Here is a 19162-nt window from a genome sequence, read left to right as displayed (position 1 = left end):
AAACACAAAGAAGAGGTTGGTGAAATGGCACTTGTGGCTAAGCCTGCCACAAGTTCAATCCCTGGGCTATATAATGGAAAGAGAAGAACTCACTCCTGCAAGTTGTCCTCTGATATGTGTCATGGCAAGCACGTACCTCCCCAACCCCCTCACACACATAAACAAATGTAATTAAATAAATAAATTTTTAAAAAAAAAACCTTTTAGGACACATTCTACCACTAGTTTCTACTACAAACTCCACAATGTCCCTAGATGTGGTTGTATACAAATGACGCAGCTTCCCAATGTATCTCTAACCATGGTGACAGGTTGACAAGATAGAGATTTTATAAGGCACCAGATTTCTATAATGGAACTTCTCAATCAATGTGCTCGAGTTACGTCAAGGATACAGGCTCTAGCTCCATCATGCCCAGGGTGCATATGGTCTTAAGCAGGTTCCCGCTACCCGAGCAGTCTCCTCTACTTTCTTGAATGGAGAATGACAATAGTTTACCTAATGCACACTCTGTAACTATAAGAAGAGAGCTGCAGCTTAGGTGCTGCATGACCAACAACAAACAGCTACACTCCTTGTTTGTTTAGATTACAGTCTCTTCAGTGAAATTCTGGCAGTAGAAATTTCTAGATCACCAGAGACGGTTGTTCTTCCAGTCTCCCTTCACACATCCCAACTGGTGGTGGCTATGGAAGACCTAAGGCCAATTTTAATAGCTAATGGTGCCTATATCCTTGAGGCTTGAAAAGAGTATGATAAATTTTTCACTGACATGATTATAAAAAGTCCACTGAAACAAAATACCTTATCAACACAAGCAGACCTTTTAGGGATATTAAGCTAAATAATGGGGAAAGACTTCTACTTGTTATTTCTAATTTTATTTTAGCAAAGATTAGAAAAAAGCACAGTGACATATTCTGGATTGCTGGTTTAAACATTTCTGCCACTAAATAGTTCAGAATTACATAGCAATTATTATCAATTGTTAACAACTAGTTTTTATTCTGACCTTGTGATTTATCAGAATCATCCTCCAAGTCACAAATAAGTTGCTTTAAGGTCTGTTCAGAATCAGATTCCTAAAGAAAGAAATAATACAGAAATAGTTGAATTCAAAATGTATTTATTATCTACAGAGAGGACATAAATCAGTAGAACTTCACATCTGCCCGTTATATTACTATCATATTATACAATCCTGGGCAATTTTAAAAAAAAAAGAGAGATAAATAAAATGTGGCCTTACTCTCTTACTAATGACTGAGTCACTAAAGAAATAATTTACATTACACACTATCATATATTCTAAAGGAAGAATATTGGATATCTAACAGAGCAAGCTTCACTTATTTAGAAAACTCATCAATGGGAAAAGCAAATCACACTAGTAGGTAAGTATTTTTATTTAAAACCAAAAGTATTTATTTTAATTGCTAAAGGATTTTAATAAATAACACTGAGAGAAAGATTAAACCATTAAGAAGAGATATAGGCTTATTTACACATCATAGGAAACACAAAGAAGATTATGATGATAGCAATAAATTCTAATAGCAACTGGGAACCAGAAATGTAAAGGTTATTCTGAAACAAGCACTTCACCTTTGTAATATGGTTCTCGGGACTAGAAGAACATGAGCTCTGCTGCTGAAATAACAAAGACGGGGACACTGGTGGAGACAGCTGTCTCTGTTCCTCTTTCTTTCGTTCATATACTCGAACTCGGGCACAAGTCATCATACTTTCAAAGTACAAATAGACTGGATCTTTGTCCTCTTCTCGTATCTGTAAGTTTCAATAACAAGACACACCATTATAATGATGGGGGAAAAAACTTATCCTAGAATCTGAAAAAAGACTTTAATCTTTGTTTCCATTACAAAAGTTGTTTTTTCGGTTTTTTGTTTCTTTCTTTTTCAATACAGGGTCTCTCTATGCAGCCCTTGCTATCCCAAATCTCCCTCTGAGGGCCAGGCTGGATCTCTCAAACTCAAGAGATCCACCTGCCTCTGCCTCCCAACTGCCTCTAACTATAGCTGCACAAGATCCCACACCCACATCTGGGCTCTGAGGGCACCCATACATATATGGCATACACACATAAATATACATACACAAAAATAAAAAATAAATTATGAAAAAGCTCATTTTTTCTATGAACTTGAAGAAAAACTCGGCTATCTTTGCTACTAATCACTTTCATTTTTATCACATTTTAAAAGTGAAAACAAACTAAGACAGAGAAGAAGAGCCCTCGGACACATTACCTCAATTCTTCATAGAATATTAACAAAAAACTCTGCTTGAAATCTGTCCCCTTTACAAATGGCCTATGGAACTCACAGTAAGGAACAAACCGCCATTCCAGCTTACCACAGGATTGGGTTTGGGAGTGTACGCTCGTGCTGGTTTAATTCCAGTGGGTTTGCCCTTCACGGTAGTAGAAGGTATGTCCGGCTGAGGTGACACCAATGGTTTCACAGGCTCCATGACAGAAGGTGTTGGAATATAAACTGGCTCTGGATCTACTTCACCTTCCACTTTCACCCATAGTGGGTAATGTCGAACAGGCTGTTCAGGTTCTGCTTCACATACGGCTTAACAGAAAAGGAGGACGTGTTATTTAGGTGCTTCCCTCACAAAAGACAGTAACTTGTAACAATCAAACAGATGCTCCCTGGAAGATCTCTAGTTGTCTTCATATGCATTAATGTATTCATCTCCAACCAAGACAATAGCTAAGAATAAAACAAAGTATGTGTGCGTGTATATATACACACATACATACATACATACATACATACATACATCTATGGCATCTTTTGTTAAATTTATCATGTCTCATCTCTTTAGCTGTTATCTTAAAATTGCAGGTGGGAGTAAACCTGTGTGAAACTGAGCATGTGTAGAAGTCAGAGGACAACTTTTGGAAGTACATTCTCTCCTTCCATCACGTGGATTCCAGGGATCAAACTCAGCAGCAAGTGCCTTTACTGGCTAAGTCATCCCACCAACCTTTAGATTTTTTTTTAAAGATTTATTTATTTATTTATTATGTATACGGTGTTCTATTTGCATGTACCCCTGCCCACCAGAAGAAGGCACCAGATCTCATTACAGGTGGTTATGAGCCACCATGTGGTTGCTGGGAATTGAACTCAGGACCTCTGGAAGAGCAGCCTGTGCTCTTAACCGTTGAGCCATCTCTCCAGCCCCTTAGATGTTATTTTAAATGGTAATTTTTATTTCAAATTCCAATTTTCCACTGCTTATACATTACACGCTAATATGCTGTGGTCTCACTAAATTAATTCATACTTCTAACAGCTTAGGATTTTTCTCTCTATGGAAAAATGTTCATTTTACTTCTTCCTTTCCAATCTGGATAGGACTGTCATTGTGTAGTTTTCCTGGGACTGGTTTGTTTTTGAGATGTACTCTGGCTATTACCCAGGTGGGTCTAATTCCTGGATTGAACAATACTGCCACCTCAGACTCCCAAATTCTGAGACTACAGGCCATGGCAATGCACTTGAACCATCAGTGCGATGTTATGCAGAAGTGACTGAAAGCACACACATTCTTCCTCATTCTGTCTTTGGGGGAAGAGGAGCACTAGCTCAGTCTTTCGCGATTACCACATTGTAAAATGTTTCACAGATCTCATTAACAGACAAAGGGCCTTTCTGTTTCTAGAGTGACAATTTTTATCAGAAACAGATTTTGGCAATTCTTTTTTCTTTTTGGTCTTCTCAAGACAGAGTATCATTATGTATTTCTGGATGTCCTAGAACTTACTATGCAGACCAGGCTGGCCTTAAATTCATAGAGACCCACAAGCCTATGCCTCCCAAGTGCTGGGATTAAAGGTGTGTGCCACCATGACAGTCTGGATTTGCTAATTCTTTAAAAATATTCATTGAGATGATTATATGGCCTTTTAAAAAGTCTATTCAGGTCATGGAAAACTGTTAAATTCATTTTCTTTTATTTCTTCCTTTTTTGTTTTTTTGTTTTTTTTTTGACACAGAGTTTAACTATGTAGCCTGGATCTATATAGATATGGCCTATGTAGAGCTAGCTTTACAGACATACATGCAGGTAAAATGCCAATGCACATAAAATAAAAATAAATAAATTATTAAAAAAAAAGAATGCCAGGTTTTATCCATCCTATTATGCTTGATATTGCTCACAGCAAATCACCACACGGCCTTTACATAACTAGCCATATTTTTTGACCAACCACCCCCCTCGCAAAAAAAATCAAAATCAAAGGCTAAACAGGTGACAGAGTGACAGCTGAAAGAGAATATAGGCAGGTAAAATTAAAAATTCAAGAAACCACCAGGTAGTGGTGGCACATGCCTCTAATCCCAGCACTGGGGAGGCAGAGGCAGGCACACCTCTGAGTTTGAGGCCAATCTGGTCTACAGAGCAAATTCAAGGACGGCAAGGACTACACAGAGAAACCCTGTCTTGAAAAACAAAACAAACAAAAAATTCAAGAAACCATACTTTAGAAATCATACTAGAAAGAACATGGAGTCTTACAAGTCAGAAAAACTATATAATCTTGGGTAAGTTAACTGAGACTAAGCATCAATCAGGTCATTTGCAAAGTGGAGAATAAAGCTTCCTCATCCTAAGATTGCAAAATGTATACAGCATTCTTACAAGGTGTCTGATGATGTTTGCTTTCCTCCTTCACATTAACAGATTAAAGGGTTTTTAACAACATAAGTCCTTTAAGTCATCATAATTACAAAAAAAAATCATAACAGTCTAGATTTCATGCAATGAGAATATAGTTTTAATTTATATTCTAATTATACAATATAAACCTGTAGAAATTAAAATCCTACAAAGAAATGTACAAAGGAAAAACATCAGAGATCCACTGTCCCTACCAATAACAAATTTTTTGTTTGTTCTATTTTCCTCTCTCTCTCTTTCTGCCTTTCTTTTTTTGTGAGATAGTTTCTGTGTAGCCCTGGCTGACCTGGAACTCACTCTGTAGACCAGGCTGACCTTGAACTCAGCTCCGAAAATTATTTTAGCCATTTGTAACTTTAGTGATGATTGTCATGATTTAGTGAAAGCTAAGAAATCACTGGGATGGAAGGGCATGGGCTCTTTAACCTTCAGCTCTAGCAACATTTTCACACAACCATTGGGTTTATGTTACTGATTCCTGTTCTATAATCATGCCTGAGTCTTCATGGTTTCTACATAGGTCACTCTATTTTAAAAACTACAAAATCTATCAGCTCATTTTCAAAATCATAATTATGTGATTAATCCTATCCTTACAGAATGTATACAAACCACCTTTTAGAGAAGACATTTAATCATGCATTCCAATTGTTCAGATAGAGTCTCTTTACTTTTACTAATTGCTCAAATTTTTTTTACCAAAACATTTACTGGTTCAGTTACTGTATTTCCTTGTACCAAAAATTTTGCCTTCCCTGTCTTCTTGGTTTTCACTGACAGTGTCATACATCATCCAATCAAGAACATCATATCGCCCAGGTTCTTAAACATGCTTGGCCTATTTAAAAATAAATAAATATAATACCTTTTAAAAACACATTCTTATTTGTAACTTGTAATTTTCTACTTTAAAGACACTGTTTTCTAGTCTAGCACTGTAGCTAATATCCAAAGAAGTTTGTCCACCTTCTTAGGCCATGTCTACTTTGTATTAGATGATTTTTTTTTATGCTCTTCTTTGGTTGGGGAGGCAATTGAGACAGAATATCTCTATAAACGAGGCTGGTCTTGAATTCAGCTATCCTTATCTCTCAGCCTCCTAAATACTGAGATTAAAAGTATGAGCCAGCATGTTTAGAGATTTCTAGTAAGTACACAACAGAAGGCTAGGGAGGTGGCTCAGAAGATAAAGTACTGCCATTCAAGCATTTAAGACCATAATTTGGATCCTTAGAACCTACATAAAGGCTGGGCAGGCAAAAAAGCAATCTATAATCTCAGTACTTGAGAGTGAGATAGGGATCCCTGGGACTAGACAGCTCAATAAACTAGCTTGTTTCAACAAGAGATCCTGCCTCCATAAATAAACAAAACCTGGGTTCAGTTCCCAGCACCCTCATGGCGGTTCAACCATTTTTAACTCCAGTTCAAGAGGATGTCTCTTCTGACCTTGGAGAACTCCTACATGCAGGTGGTACATATATTCAGGCACACACAAGTATGTGTTAAATAAATGAAAAACACTTCAGAGGGGATTGAGGACTTAGTTCAATTGTAGAGGTTCAGCCCACAGGGCTAAGAAAGAGCATGGACGCACAGACATACACACAGACACACACACAGACACACACACAGACACACACACACACAGACACACACACACACAGACACACACACACACACACACACACACACACACACACACACACACACACACACACGCTGAGGAGAAGGATTAAGTCATTCAAGTGTTTCCCACATAGACATGAAGACCCAAAGTACAGGTCCCAGCACCAACATTAAAAAACAGGTGTGGCAGTTCCAGAACTGGGGAAGTAGAAACAAGACCCCTGGGAAGTCGTTGGCCAGCAAGTCTGGCCACATCAATGAGTGGAGAGCAGGAGGGCAGTGGTGATGCACACCTTTAATCCCAGAACTTGAGAGGCAAAGGCAGGTGGATCTCTGTGAGTTCAAAGCCAGCCTAGTCTACAAAGCAAGTTCCAGAACAGCCAGAACTGTTAAACAGAGAAACCCTGTCTCGGTTTAAAAAAAAAGTGGAGGGCCAGTGAGATGGCTCAGCACATTAGGAATTTGCCATCAAACCTGACAACCCAAATTTGATCCCCCAGGACCCACATGGTAAAGGGTGAGAACAAACTCCTTCAAGTTGTCCATTGACTGCCACATTTAAGAATGCATACACACATACACTATGCAAAATAAAATAAATGCAATTAAAAATTATTTTAATCAAGCCAGGTGGTGGCGGCACATGCCTTTAGTCCCAGCACTTGCCCAGAGGCAAGCAGATCTCCATGAAAGGTTCCAAAGCTACATAGAGAAACCCTGTCTCAAAAAAAAAAAAAAAAAAAAGAAAGAAAGAAAGAAATTATTTAATCAAGTGGAAAGCAACTAAGGAAAACACATGACTTCAATCTCTGGTTTCTCTATATACATTCACAGAAACAGATACACACACATACAACAAGAAGTATACTTTTACAAAAAATTAAGAGAGTTTTAAATTAATTAATACTCACTGTAGGGTGGTGATGGTATGCACCTTTAATCTCATCACTCAGGAGGCAGAGGCAGGCAGATCTCTATGAGTTTGAGGCCAGTCTGGTCTACAGAGCAAGATCCAGGACAGCCAGGGCTACACAAGAAACCCTGCTTGAAAAACCAAACCAACCAACCAACCAACCAAACAAAAAATTCAACTCACTGTATTCCAGCTTCTTTCTCTTCTTTTTCTCCTTCAATTGTTCCTCATCTTCTCTGACTCCCCCTCTTTCCCTTGTTTCTTCTCCCAGTGTATCATAAAATAATGGATCTCGATGAGCAGCCTTCTTATGGAAATGCTTTGTTTTGGATCCCCCTTTAACCAATACAACTTTTCTTTTCAAACAAGTGCAGCCAAACATGCAGTCTGGTCGACGGCAGTGAGCAGGCTGGCGCTTTTCCAAAGCTAGACTGGAACAGACACAACCCAGGCGACAGAAGTCATTGTTGCACGGAGGAGCTCGTTTCCTTATGATTGTGTGAATAGGTTTGGTTTTGAGAGATGCCTGAAGTGAAGTGAGAAAGTTAAAGTGTTACTGAGTCCTCCCAATACCACCACCAACTTACAAGTCACATATTGACCTACCTTCTGATTATGAGGACTAATACAAGATTGACATAGACTCAAAAGTCAGACTACACACATGATTAGGACTCTGAGTAAACAAGCTCCCACTCTAATGCATTAGCACATACCAGCCAAAGAAATTTCTCATTATGACAAAAATATCAAATACAGGCTATTTACTCACTAGATACCACACATAATGTTCTGCAGAACTGACAAATCTAAGGTGCATAGGTCAAACTTAATTATTTCAGGAGGTTTTCCTGGAGCATAGCAGGCTCATATTGCCTACACTACAACAGCAGAGTGAATAACACTCCGACAGCATATATGGTCTGAAAAAAAAATTAAAAATAATTGCTATCTACTATTTTCTACAAAATGTTCTAACTAAACAATAAAAGGGAGGAAAATCATCCATGCATGAAACTTTATAAATGACTAGTAAATACAGGACACACACTAGAGAGTGGACTCAGTGGACAAGGTGCTTCCACTCAAAGCAGCCACCTGTAATCCCTGTAACTTGTGGTGGGGGGGCAGAGATGGGGATTTCTGGGGCCAGCTGCTAGCTAACTAGCTCCAGTTTCAACAAGAGATCCTGTCTCTATAAATAAAGGGGAGAGGGTCTAAACAAGACATCTAACATCAACTTTAACCTACAAACACAAATGCATGCACAATAGAAATATACATGCATATATGTACACAACACACAAATTACAGAAAGCATTTACTGCCAACATCTCATGATCTTCCAGCTCTAGAATTCAGTGCAGAATTTTTTTTTTACTTATTGTGTGTGTATGATATATGAGGGTGCACATGCCACAGTACATATGCAGAGGTCAGAAAACAAGGTTGTGCAGTTGGTTCTCTTTATCCACCTTTACACTGTTTCTGGGGACTGAACTCAGGTTACCAGGCTTGTGCAGAAAGCATTTTTAACTACTAAGCCAGCTTGCTAGGCCCAGAATTTAATTTTACTTTTTTAATTTATTTGTAGTATGTGTGCAGTGTATGCATGTGCAACTCTGTGTGTGTGTGTGTGTGTGTGTGTGTGTGTGTGTGTGTGTACATGCACCACCTCACACATACACATTTGGAGGCCAGAGATCAATATCAGGTACCTTCATAACTTCCTACCTTTTTTGTTTGTTTAAGACAGGGTCTCACTATGTAGCCCTAGCTGTCCTGGAGCTCAATATGTAGACCAGGCTAGCCTTGAACTCACTGAGATCCACCTGCCTCTGTCTCCTGAGCACTGGGATTAAAAGCATACACCAAGCCAGGTGTTGTGTCCCACACCCTTAATCCTAGCACTCGGGAGGAATAGACGGCAGATGTCACCTAGGTAATTACAATGCTAAAACCCAGCTTATCCATTTACCCAAAGCATCAATGTCTAATTTCTAGCTAAGCACCAATGTTTACAGAAAATAGCAAATACTTACTTGAGCAGTAAGCAGAGTTGTCAAGGAGACATCTGCTCGCTCTTCAGTAATATATGTCCTTGGTTTTCCTTCCCAGAGCGCACAGTCTTCCAGGTCCATAAGCTTTACTTGAGACTTCGACAACCCTAGAGGACGTGTTCCTTGCTGCTGCAGCTGCTGTTGCTGCGCCTGTCGCAAACTAATCTGCTTTGGAAACGCACTTTCATCTACAGCAGGCACAACGAAGTTAGTCACCTGATTATCTGAGGCTGTACTTAAGGAATTCTTGGTAATTTTATCTCCTGGGATCACATGAGAGTTTTTCTGTTTTGGTGAAACAGGGTATGGTAAAATAGACTTATAAGATGATTTAGTTCGACCACTCAGTGTTGCTTGCTTGTTTTGAGATTTTGTTTTTCGAGAGGCAGTGGTTACAGAATGGGACTTCACAGAGTAAGAGGTAGAAGGGGAAACAGTAGATTGCTTCTTGAGTACACTATCAAGAGTTCGAACATAGCTGGTACTCTTGGTAGGTAGCTGGTATACTACTGGAGATGTGGGAGCATTGGAAGAGAAGCCCATGCTGGTTTCCATCAGCTTGCCTTCATTTTCCAGGTACTCATCTAGCTTATCACTACAGAAGGCAGAACGGTTTTTCAGTGAAGCCTCGGCATTTCCACCTAGAAGTAAGGAGATACAAGACATTTAAACCTTGGAGAGTTTTACATCTCTAGGAAAAACATTCTACAAGGTCAGAAGTACTTAGATACATGCTATTGAGACTTCTCTAAACTGTTCCTATTCAGAAAGAAGAAAAAAAAAAAAAGAAAAAAAAGAAAACCAGGACAAATGAGACAGTGTTTCAGATACAAGTCATAAATCTTTTCACCTAACTATAGAAACCAGTGATGAACAAAAACATAGCAGCAAGGGAAAAAAAAGAAATTAAATCAAAGAAGACTTCAACAGAATGCCAAGGATTATTTGAGACCTGAGTCCTCTGAAACAAAATGCAAGGGAAGAGGGAAAGCCATAAAAAGAAGAGCATAACATTTAAGGGTTTTCCTTTGTTTGGTTTTGTTTTATTTTGAAACAAGTTCTCATTTTGTAGCCCTGGATGTCTTGGATCTGGCACTAGGCAAGACCTCTTGCAATCCACCTTCATTTGCCTCCCAAGTGACTGGACTACAACGGTATACATCAACAGACCTAGCAACATCCCATTTTTAGGAAAGCAAAATATTAGTAAAGATTTAAACATATTATCATTGTTATAAGACTATACAAACTCAAAGGTGAAGCAGATTTATTCAGGACAAATAGCAAACTAAGCTGGTTAGGGTATAAACAGCAAACAAATGCAGTGTAAAATAGGTTCATATTGCCAACCAAAACCTTTGGGTTACAAGTTTATTCTACAGCATGAGACTATCAGAACTACTAGACAATTCTGAAGTATATAGTTCTGATATGATGCTTTTGTAACTAAGCGTAATAAAAGGAAACACAGTTTGAAAGCTGCAAGGATTATTAGGTTTGAAATGGATAGGAGTGGAACCCCAGGTTGTAACGAGGGAGAAAACAAATACCAGCAAGACTGTTTTCATTTCAGTTTAAAGGAGAGAGGCGGGGATAATGACAAGTAGTTGAATGAGACTGATTTGATTTGAAATAGGGTCTTCACTATGAAACCCTGGCTGGCCTGGAACTCACTATGTAGTCAAACTGGACTCAACCTCACAGGAATCCACTCGTCTCCAGTGTTGGGATTAAAGGCAAGCACCACTATCCTAGGCCAAGACTACATCTTTCAGAACATATGTAGAGTTTAAAACAATCTTTAATGACCAGCCAGGCTTGATGGCATATGCCTGTAATTCCAGCACTTGGGAGGCTGAGCAGGAGGACTGGGAGCTCAAGCCAGCATCCCACACTCAAAAAGACTACATCTCAGAAACAGAGAAAGAGCAGGCTGTGAGCTAAATAGGAAGTGCTTGAGAAGCTGTTAGGACCCTATGTTGAATCTCTAGAAAAAAACAAAACAACACAAAAAACAAAAGGCTAATTACCTTCATTCCTAGATGCAGAAGCACTATGAAATTTTCCTCTCCACCCTTTGATCTTGGTGAAGTCATTGGTCTTCCCTGTCCTAGAAACAAAAGGAAACCCAGCATCTATAAAAGAAAAAGCAAAAGAAATGACCAGAGTTCTAGTCAGCCAAATATGTCAAATTACTGTGTTTCTCTACATGATACATCCTATGTATTAACTCTATGCCAAGAAACAAAAGATTTACTCTCTAAAATACCCTAAATGGATATCTAAATATCCTAAATTGGAGAATAAAAGTAATGCTTTAAAATTTATACTACAAAGAACCTAAACATTAAGGAAGAAAAAGTGTTCAATTATATAAATGCTACACACTCACCAGGAGAGGCAGGGTTGGTTCCTGTAAGGTTCCAAAAGGGAAAGCTGGTGGCTGGAGCCAAAGGCAGTTGGACTCCCAAGTATTTAAGATCAATGCTCATTGTTGGGTCCACTGAATTCAGTTTTAAGCCCACTACAAGAAAAAAGGACCACAGCTCATATTATCTCCCTTTTCTTTGGGAATTTTTTTTTTTTTTTTAACTCAGAGTTAATAAAGGAAATAGTAAAAAGCAAAATGATGAACTAAACAGTAACAGCTCCACTTAAATCTTTACCTTATGGTATTACATATTACCTACCCTTGAATAAGGGGTAAAATCTATGATTTGTTTACAACCAATGGAATGTGGCACAGGGCACGGGAACATTCATGATTATGTACATGTGATAACCTAGAAATGTTGCTGAAGCTGTAAGAAAATAAATTCTGTCAATCAGTAAGATGGGGGGGACTTGGTGGTAGTAGTGAATGCCTTTAATCTCAGCACTTGGAAGGTGGAAGCAGGTAGATATCTGTGAGTTCGAGGCTAGCCTGGTCTATGAAGTGAGTTCCAGGACAGCCAGGGCTACACAGAGAAACCCTGTCTTGAAAAAACATTTAAAAAAAAAACAAAAAAACCCTCAAAAACCAAAAAGGGGGCGGGGATAAGCTAAGGGGAGAGCAGAGATCCTCTCTGGCAAATGAAGAGAAAAACAAGCCTTGCCAATTGCTTCATCAACATCTTGATTACAGCTTTTTGAGAACCTAAGCAAGGGACACAAGCCATGCTCATACTGCAAATCCACAGAAAATGTAAAATATAAATGTATTTTGTTTTACGTTGCCAAATTTGTAGCAATTCTTAAGCAAAAACAATAAATGGAGCAAAATTCAAATCTTTTATTTTTTAGCCCCTGAGGTTCAGAGGCCTTCTAGAATCTCTAATAAAACCTTGACACAGATAGAGTTTCTGGCCTAATTATAGGCACTAATTCTTCAATTATTATCAATGAGCCTAAAATAAGACTTACTTATAAAATTAAAAGATAATACTTTGGGAAAATATTTTACCAGAATTTTTACAAAACGAAGGCCAAAAGGAGTTTAAAGGTTACATAGAGTAACACTGTAATGGATAGGTTACCACTAAAAACAAACAAAAAATATATTAAGTAGACATGTAAGCACTGGAGAAGTCAAGAGGATAAGATAGAGGCCAGTCTGGTCTACAATATAACCCCATAATAAATTATTATATAATAGGAAACAGAAGTAACAGGCTCAAGTTTCCAATCAAAAACTCACAAAGGATCTAGGAAGTTGACATGTGGAAGTCAGGACAACTTGTAGGAGTTATATCTCTCTTTTTACTACAGAGGTTCCAAAGACTGAAATCTAATTATCAGATTTGGCAACAAGTACCTTCACGAACTCTGCCATCTAAATTTTTTAATTAAGTTTCCAACACTCCTCCAAATGTTCTGTACTTGTAGACACATAGTGAGGAAAATACTCTTGTATTTATGCTTAAACACTTGTGCCTGTACATGTGGAGGTCAGAGGCAGATAATAGGTATCTTCCTCAATCACCCTTCACTGTATTTTTTCTGACAAGGTCTCTCACTGCACCTGGAACACTCCACCTTGGCTAAACTGACCAGACAGCAAGAATTCGGGATTCTTTTGTCTCTTTTTTCCAAGCACCAAGAAGACTGCAGGCATATACTGCCATACCTGACTTCCTTATGTGTGTGTATACTGGGAATCAAAGGAAGATGTCATACTCGACAGCAAACACCCTTGATCCACTGAGCCATCTCTTCAGCCCCAAGAAGTGTGTGTGTGTGTGTGTGTGTGTGTGTGTGTGTGTGTGTCCTTAAAGATGTTATTTAAGAAATAAAAATAGGACTCTCAACCTCACAAAGCAAATTAAAAAAAAAAAAAATGTAAAACCAGAGTTTTAAAACTGCAAAATGCTCCCATTTTGAAGAGAAAACACTGCTTTCTGTGATACATTATATACACACACATACTCCTTATTATATATAACTAGAATAAGGACCTATATGTGTTTTTAAGTTGAAAAGAAATTTAGAAGCAGAGAAAATAAAAAAATTGCTAGTTGAGAGGTACTGAAATAAAACCAAGGATAGAAGGGAAAGAGAAAATAAAGAACAGAGAAATAAGCAAAAAGAGATAGGAAGGAAAGAAAGGAAGGAGACAATGGACAGAAGACAAACTGGCTTGTCCATACTTTGAAACTAGTACCTTCTTGAAGAGCAGGATGTATCACCTGCTTATGCCGCAAAGACTTCAAATCTTCTATTAATTCCTTTTCCAACTGGGAAATTCTTGTTCTGCAACCTAGTCACAAAACAGTGATAAAATAAAATAATGTACATATCAGAGAGAATAAATGTTCCACACTTCACTACTACAGCCCCAACAGCAAATACATCTGAATGTATACTGTTATATAATACCTGGATCGTTTGTGGTTGTAGTCGGAAGACTAGAAGGTTCTTCTGTGGTCCCATCAACTGCATGAATATCTAGTGCCTCCTATATATTAAAAATAAAATCCAGTTTATGTTACTTCTAAAATTTTTAAAGGAAATTAAATAAAATGACGATGATGACCAGAGGCTGGAGGGAGTGCTCAGTAGGTACAGTGCTCGCCATGTAATAACGAAAACCTGGTCTATCATCCCCAGTACCCATGTAAAAGCTGGGTATGGTGGCACTTTTCTGTAACCCCTAGGGGGTTGGGGTGAAGGAGACAGGAGGATCTCTGGCGCTCATCGGTCAGCTAGCCTAGCCAATCAGTGAGCTCCAAGTTTAGTGAAAAGCTTTCCCAGTAACAGAGGAGGAGAAGAAGAGGTAGAAAGACATCCAGCATCTACAGTCAACTTAAGAATACTAACTAGATAATCTTTCATTCTATTGGGCATGATAAATTTAATTCAGTAGTTATATACATCTTGATTGGCTTTGAAAATTTGACTTTATAAATTTATAAACTCAAGTTCCAGTTGCTTTTGGGATACTATCTTACAAGGATTCCAATGCACAGTATGGCTCGTTAAGGAAGGGAGTGGCTCAGTTGCCTTTAGCCTACTGGCTATGGGTGAGATAGGACCTCTGTTGGTCTATTCTGTATCGAACACACAAATTGCAAGCCCAGTGCCACTTTGAGATCTTTGGCAGCAATTAACTATGCAGCTCACACATGATTGAGCCGTTATGATAATGAGTCTTCAGAAACGGGTAATGCCTGGGGGGCACTCATCAACCTAAGACAGAGCACCTGTGTGGCCTGGGCAGGCATCTCCATGACAGGTAAGGTGACCTGCTGACGTCCCACACAACCCAAGTCAGAAGCTCATTTTTTAATAAAAGGGGGACCTGTAGGTACCTAGCCCCCCGTTTTGGGTAACTGTTGCCTTGCTTGCGGACCTTGACCTTGATATCCTCCCTATACTAATTCCCTGTCAGGTTCCACCCTCCTGGATGCTTAAGGGAAGTTCCTTATCTGTGTATCCTGAATAATGGGTGTTAACAGCTTAGATGCAAGATTATAAATCATCAGTAGCGAACTTCTGCCCTCCAGGGTCCTCCCACTGTGCTGTATTTAAGACCTCCTACCCCCTTCAAGAAATGACATTCGACATTTAAAATTTAAAAAAAAATTAGCCGGGCGGTGGTGGCGCACGCCTTTAATCCCAGCACTCGGGAGGCAGAGGCAGGTGGATCTTTGTGAGTTCGAGGCCAGCCTGGGCTACCAAGTGAGTTCCAGGAAAGGCGCAAAGCTACACAGAGAAACCCTGTCTCGAAAAAAACCAAAAAAAAAAAAAAATTATATATATAATATATAATATATTATATATATATAATTGAATGAATACTGCGAATGTAATCTATGAATACCACAAATATGATTAATATCGTGAGTGTAATTAATGAATATCATGAGTGTAATTTAAAAAATAAATTAGAAAGAAAGAAAGAAAGAAAGAAAGAAAGAAAGAAAGAAAGAAAGAAAGAAAGAAAGAAAGAATACTAACTAGACTCCTTAAAACATCTGCAAGAAAAATAGTATGCATGTAGGGTCAGAGGAGGGCAAACCCTAACACTAATTATGTAAGACTCAAGTCATCAAGACTGCTAGCACTGAGCTGGACATAGTGGCACACACCTTTAGTCCCAGCTCTCAGAGGAAGCATCAAATGGATCTCTGTGAGTTCAAGGCTAGCCTAATCTACAAAGCCGGCTGCATTCTAGTACAGTCAAAGCTGTGTAGAGAGCCCGTCTTCAAAAAAGAAAAAAAAAAAAAGACTGCTAGTAATTGGTTCTCCAATACTCTACAACACTGTTACTAACCAGTGGTAGGAGAGATGAAGTACCTCAGGAAATAAAAAAAAGTGCACTTTTCATATATTATTACACTTTCTTTGAGTCTACAACAATGAAAATTCCAAGTTCAATTTCCAGCACCAATGTCAGATGGCTCACAACTGCCTGTAACTCTAGCTCCAGGGCAACCCAATGCCTCTGGCTTCCACAGGCACCTGCACTCACATACAAAGACACACATAAATCTTTTTTTTTTAATCAGATAAATATCCTGCATAAATTATAGTGATATCTAAGCAAAGGTACATTTTTAAAGTCTATTTCAAAGCAAGTAAGTATGTTAAGAGGTGATTACTGTTAACTAAACCAATGTGAAGATACTCATTCTCTTTCCCCAAACATACTCACAAATGGATACATTAACAAAAGTAGATCCTAAATTTTAAGCCAATACATAATTTAAAACAGACCTTAGAAAGAAAGCTGATCATCATAATCTTACCTTTGATTCAAAGGAAACAAAGAGCACACCATCCACATCTTCTAGATCAGGCTTCACATCAGAGAAGGTATTTCCAGGGCCTACAGGAATATTCTTTGTAGCAGTTAAAGACTTCCCTGTGTTTTTAGGTGGTCTCCCTGCCTTAGAGAGTCTCACCTTTCGAGGCCTTCCTCTTTTTCCAGGAGTATTTAGAGAGGCACTCTGGCTAGCATTCACAGTCTTTGAGGGTGTTGTCATTTTAAGCACAGCTGTTCGCTTTTTGCCCAAGTCCTCTTTTCCTGAAAACGAGTCTCCAGGTGATCCCTTTGAACTGTCATTTGTTCTTTCTGTGCTACTGCTATCAAATATGTCAGGATAGTTCCACTGAGGTTCTTTAAGTAAAGTATATTTTTGTACCATTCTGGGATCTGATGAATGTTTTCTGAGACTATTTTCTGAATCCTTACTTAAGCAAAAGCCAGTCCCACTGGAATTTTCAATATATGCAGGCAAATATTCTAGTTCTGCCAACACTGATTTATCTTTTCGAGATGTGGCAAGCATATTATCAGGGAGTTCAGAAATTTTCACTGTGTTTTTGGTGACTGCACAAGGTTCTAGGTAAACCACTGGCATTTTTCCAGCATCTAATTTAAACATTTTAGCTTTAGCAACACCTGGGCTACTCGGTAGCCATTTATAAGAGGGATGATCAGCTTCCAAGTTATCAACTTTATTGTGTCTCTTTAGTTGTTTCTCTAATATAGGATCGTCATCGCTGTTGGAGTAGACATCCGTTTCCTCATCTGTCTCTTCTTGTTTCACGGTGACCCCTTCTGGGCATTCACCAAGTTCATAATCGTAATCATCTAGAGGCTCCTCTTTAATAACGACATTAAAGTTTCCATTCTGGTTTAATGGTGAGGCAATCTGGGAATCATCTTCAAAACTGTTCGCAATAAGACTAGAGAGAGAGAGAGAGGAAGATAAAAAGTATAGAACTATTCATAAACAAGACTCAAGACAGGAAAAAGTTAAGACGAATTAATATATCAGATTTCATGAGCCATTCCTTAAAAATTGTCTGTAACTTAACAAAGTACTCAAAAACAATTTACTAACATAACACATTTATCAATGTTTTATAAAAAAAAAAATACAATTCAAGAGCAAAGTTCCAGGGCTGGGAATGTAGCTCAGTTGGTAGAGTTCTTGCCTAAAACACAAAAGTCCCGAGTTCAATCCCTATTACTATATAAACTGACCCCACTTATATAAATAAAGCATGGGAAAAGAATATAGTTTACCCTTATCATTAAATCAAAATGCAGAGTACCTTATAAAATGTGCTTGCCTTTAGATATTGATCAGATATACAGAACTCCATATTGAAGTCAGCTAGAACTGATCAAAAACTTAAAATGCATGCATCATCAATTGCCAACAAGCAAGAGGAAAAGGAAATGTCTATCACAACTAGGAATTACAAAAAATTAATGTGCTTTCAAACTGCTTGTTCATTTCTGTATTTCAGATAAAATATATAAACAACATTTAACATCTTAACCAATACATTCTTAGTATACTCAGGTTACTATCAGAAGATCTTCAATTTTTCAAATTAAAAAACTCACTTTTAAGGAATAAGGGTGTGGCTCAGTAGTAGAATACCTGCCCAACAAGTGCAAGGTCCTAGGTTCAATTCCAACACCCTCCCCACCCCTCAAAAAAGAAATGCTTCCAACATAAGGATTTACCAGAGCAGCTGGGCAGTGCATTCATGGTAATAGTAAGGTAATGAAATATGTCTTTAATCTTAGCACTCAGAAGCAGGTGGACCTGAGGTGAGCCCAGATCTACATAAAGAATTTCATGCCAGCCAGGGCTATATAGAGAGACCCTGAATCAAAAACAGATATAGATAGATAGATAGATAGATAGATAGATAGATAGATAGATAGATAGATAGATAGATAAAGAGTTTGCCACAAACTCTTCCAAAATAGAAGGCTAAGTTACATACAACTGGGGACTCAGTCTGTAAAGTACTTGCCCAGGCAGGATGTACAAAGCCCTAGGTCAATCCTCAGCATCACATAAATCAAGCATAATGGCACATATGTGTAATCTTAGCACTTAGAAAGTAGAGACAGAGAGGGTAAGATATTCAAGATCAGGCCTTTGAGTTGGCTCAGTGGTAAAGGTACCTGCTGTTGAGTTAAATCTGATGGCCTGGATGTGATCCCTGGGACCAACATGGCAAAAGAAAAACCAACTCCCACTAGACCTCTGACCTACACACACACACACACACACACACACACACACACACACACACTCTAAAAGTAAAAATAATTCAAAAAAGGTCAGCTGAGTGGTGGTGGCGCACACCTTTAACCGCAGCACTCGGGAGGCAGAGGAAGACAGATCTCTGAGTTTGAGACCAGCATGGTCTACAGAGTAAGTTCCAGGATAGCCAGATCTACAGAAACCCTGGTCTGAAAAACCAAAACCAAACAACAACAAAAAAAAGGTCAGCCAGGCTGAGCAGTGGTGGTGCACACCTTTGATCCGGCACTCAGACAGGCTGATCTCTGAGTTCCAAGACAACTAAGTCTACACAGGGAAACAGGGG

The 19162-nt window shown here is 38.6% G+C and overlaps 1 protein-coding gene across 21 annotated transcripts in view; it reads right to left on the bottom strand.

Annotated features, from left to right (window-relative positions):
* Mga (MAX dimerization protein MGA) overlaps positions 1-19162 on the bottom strand; it is an 82228-nt gene that overhangs the window by 30102 nt on the left and 32964 nt on the right. For all 21 annotated transcript variants that reach the window (XM_076570399.1, XM_076570401.1, XM_076570414.1 and 18 more), the window contains exons 3-12: positions 16549-17491; positions 14177-14255; positions 13962-14057; positions 11715-11846; positions 11353-11457; positions 9305-9963; positions 7446-7788; positions 2378-2601; positions 1607-1789; positions 1014-1083 (exon numbers count right to left, since the gene is read on the bottom strand). In XM_076570399.1, coding sequence (XP_076426514.1) covers positions 1014-1083; positions 1607-1789; positions 2378-2601; positions 7446-7788; positions 9305-9963; positions 11353-11457; positions 11715-11846; positions 13962-14057; positions 14177-14255; positions 16549-17491 — 2834 coding nt within the window. The remainder of the gene's footprint in view (positions 1-1013; positions 1084-1606; positions 1790-2377; positions 2602-7445; positions 7789-9304; positions 9964-11352; positions 11458-11714; positions 11847-13961; positions 14058-14176; positions 14256-16548; positions 17492-19162) is intronic.

The sequence above is a fragment of the Peromyscus maniculatus genome, chromosome 4, assembly GCF_049852395.1.
Source record: "Peromyscus maniculatus bairdii isolate BWxNUB_F1_BW_parent chromosome 4, HU_Pman_BW_mat_3.1, whole genome shotgun sequence".
In the NCBI taxonomy this organism is placed as follows: Eukaryota; Metazoa; Chordata; class Mammalia; order Rodentia; family Cricetidae; genus Peromyscus; species Peromyscus maniculatus.
The sequence above is the reverse complement of the archived record's forward strand: the minus strand, read 5'-3'. Positions and strand labels throughout refer to the sequence as shown.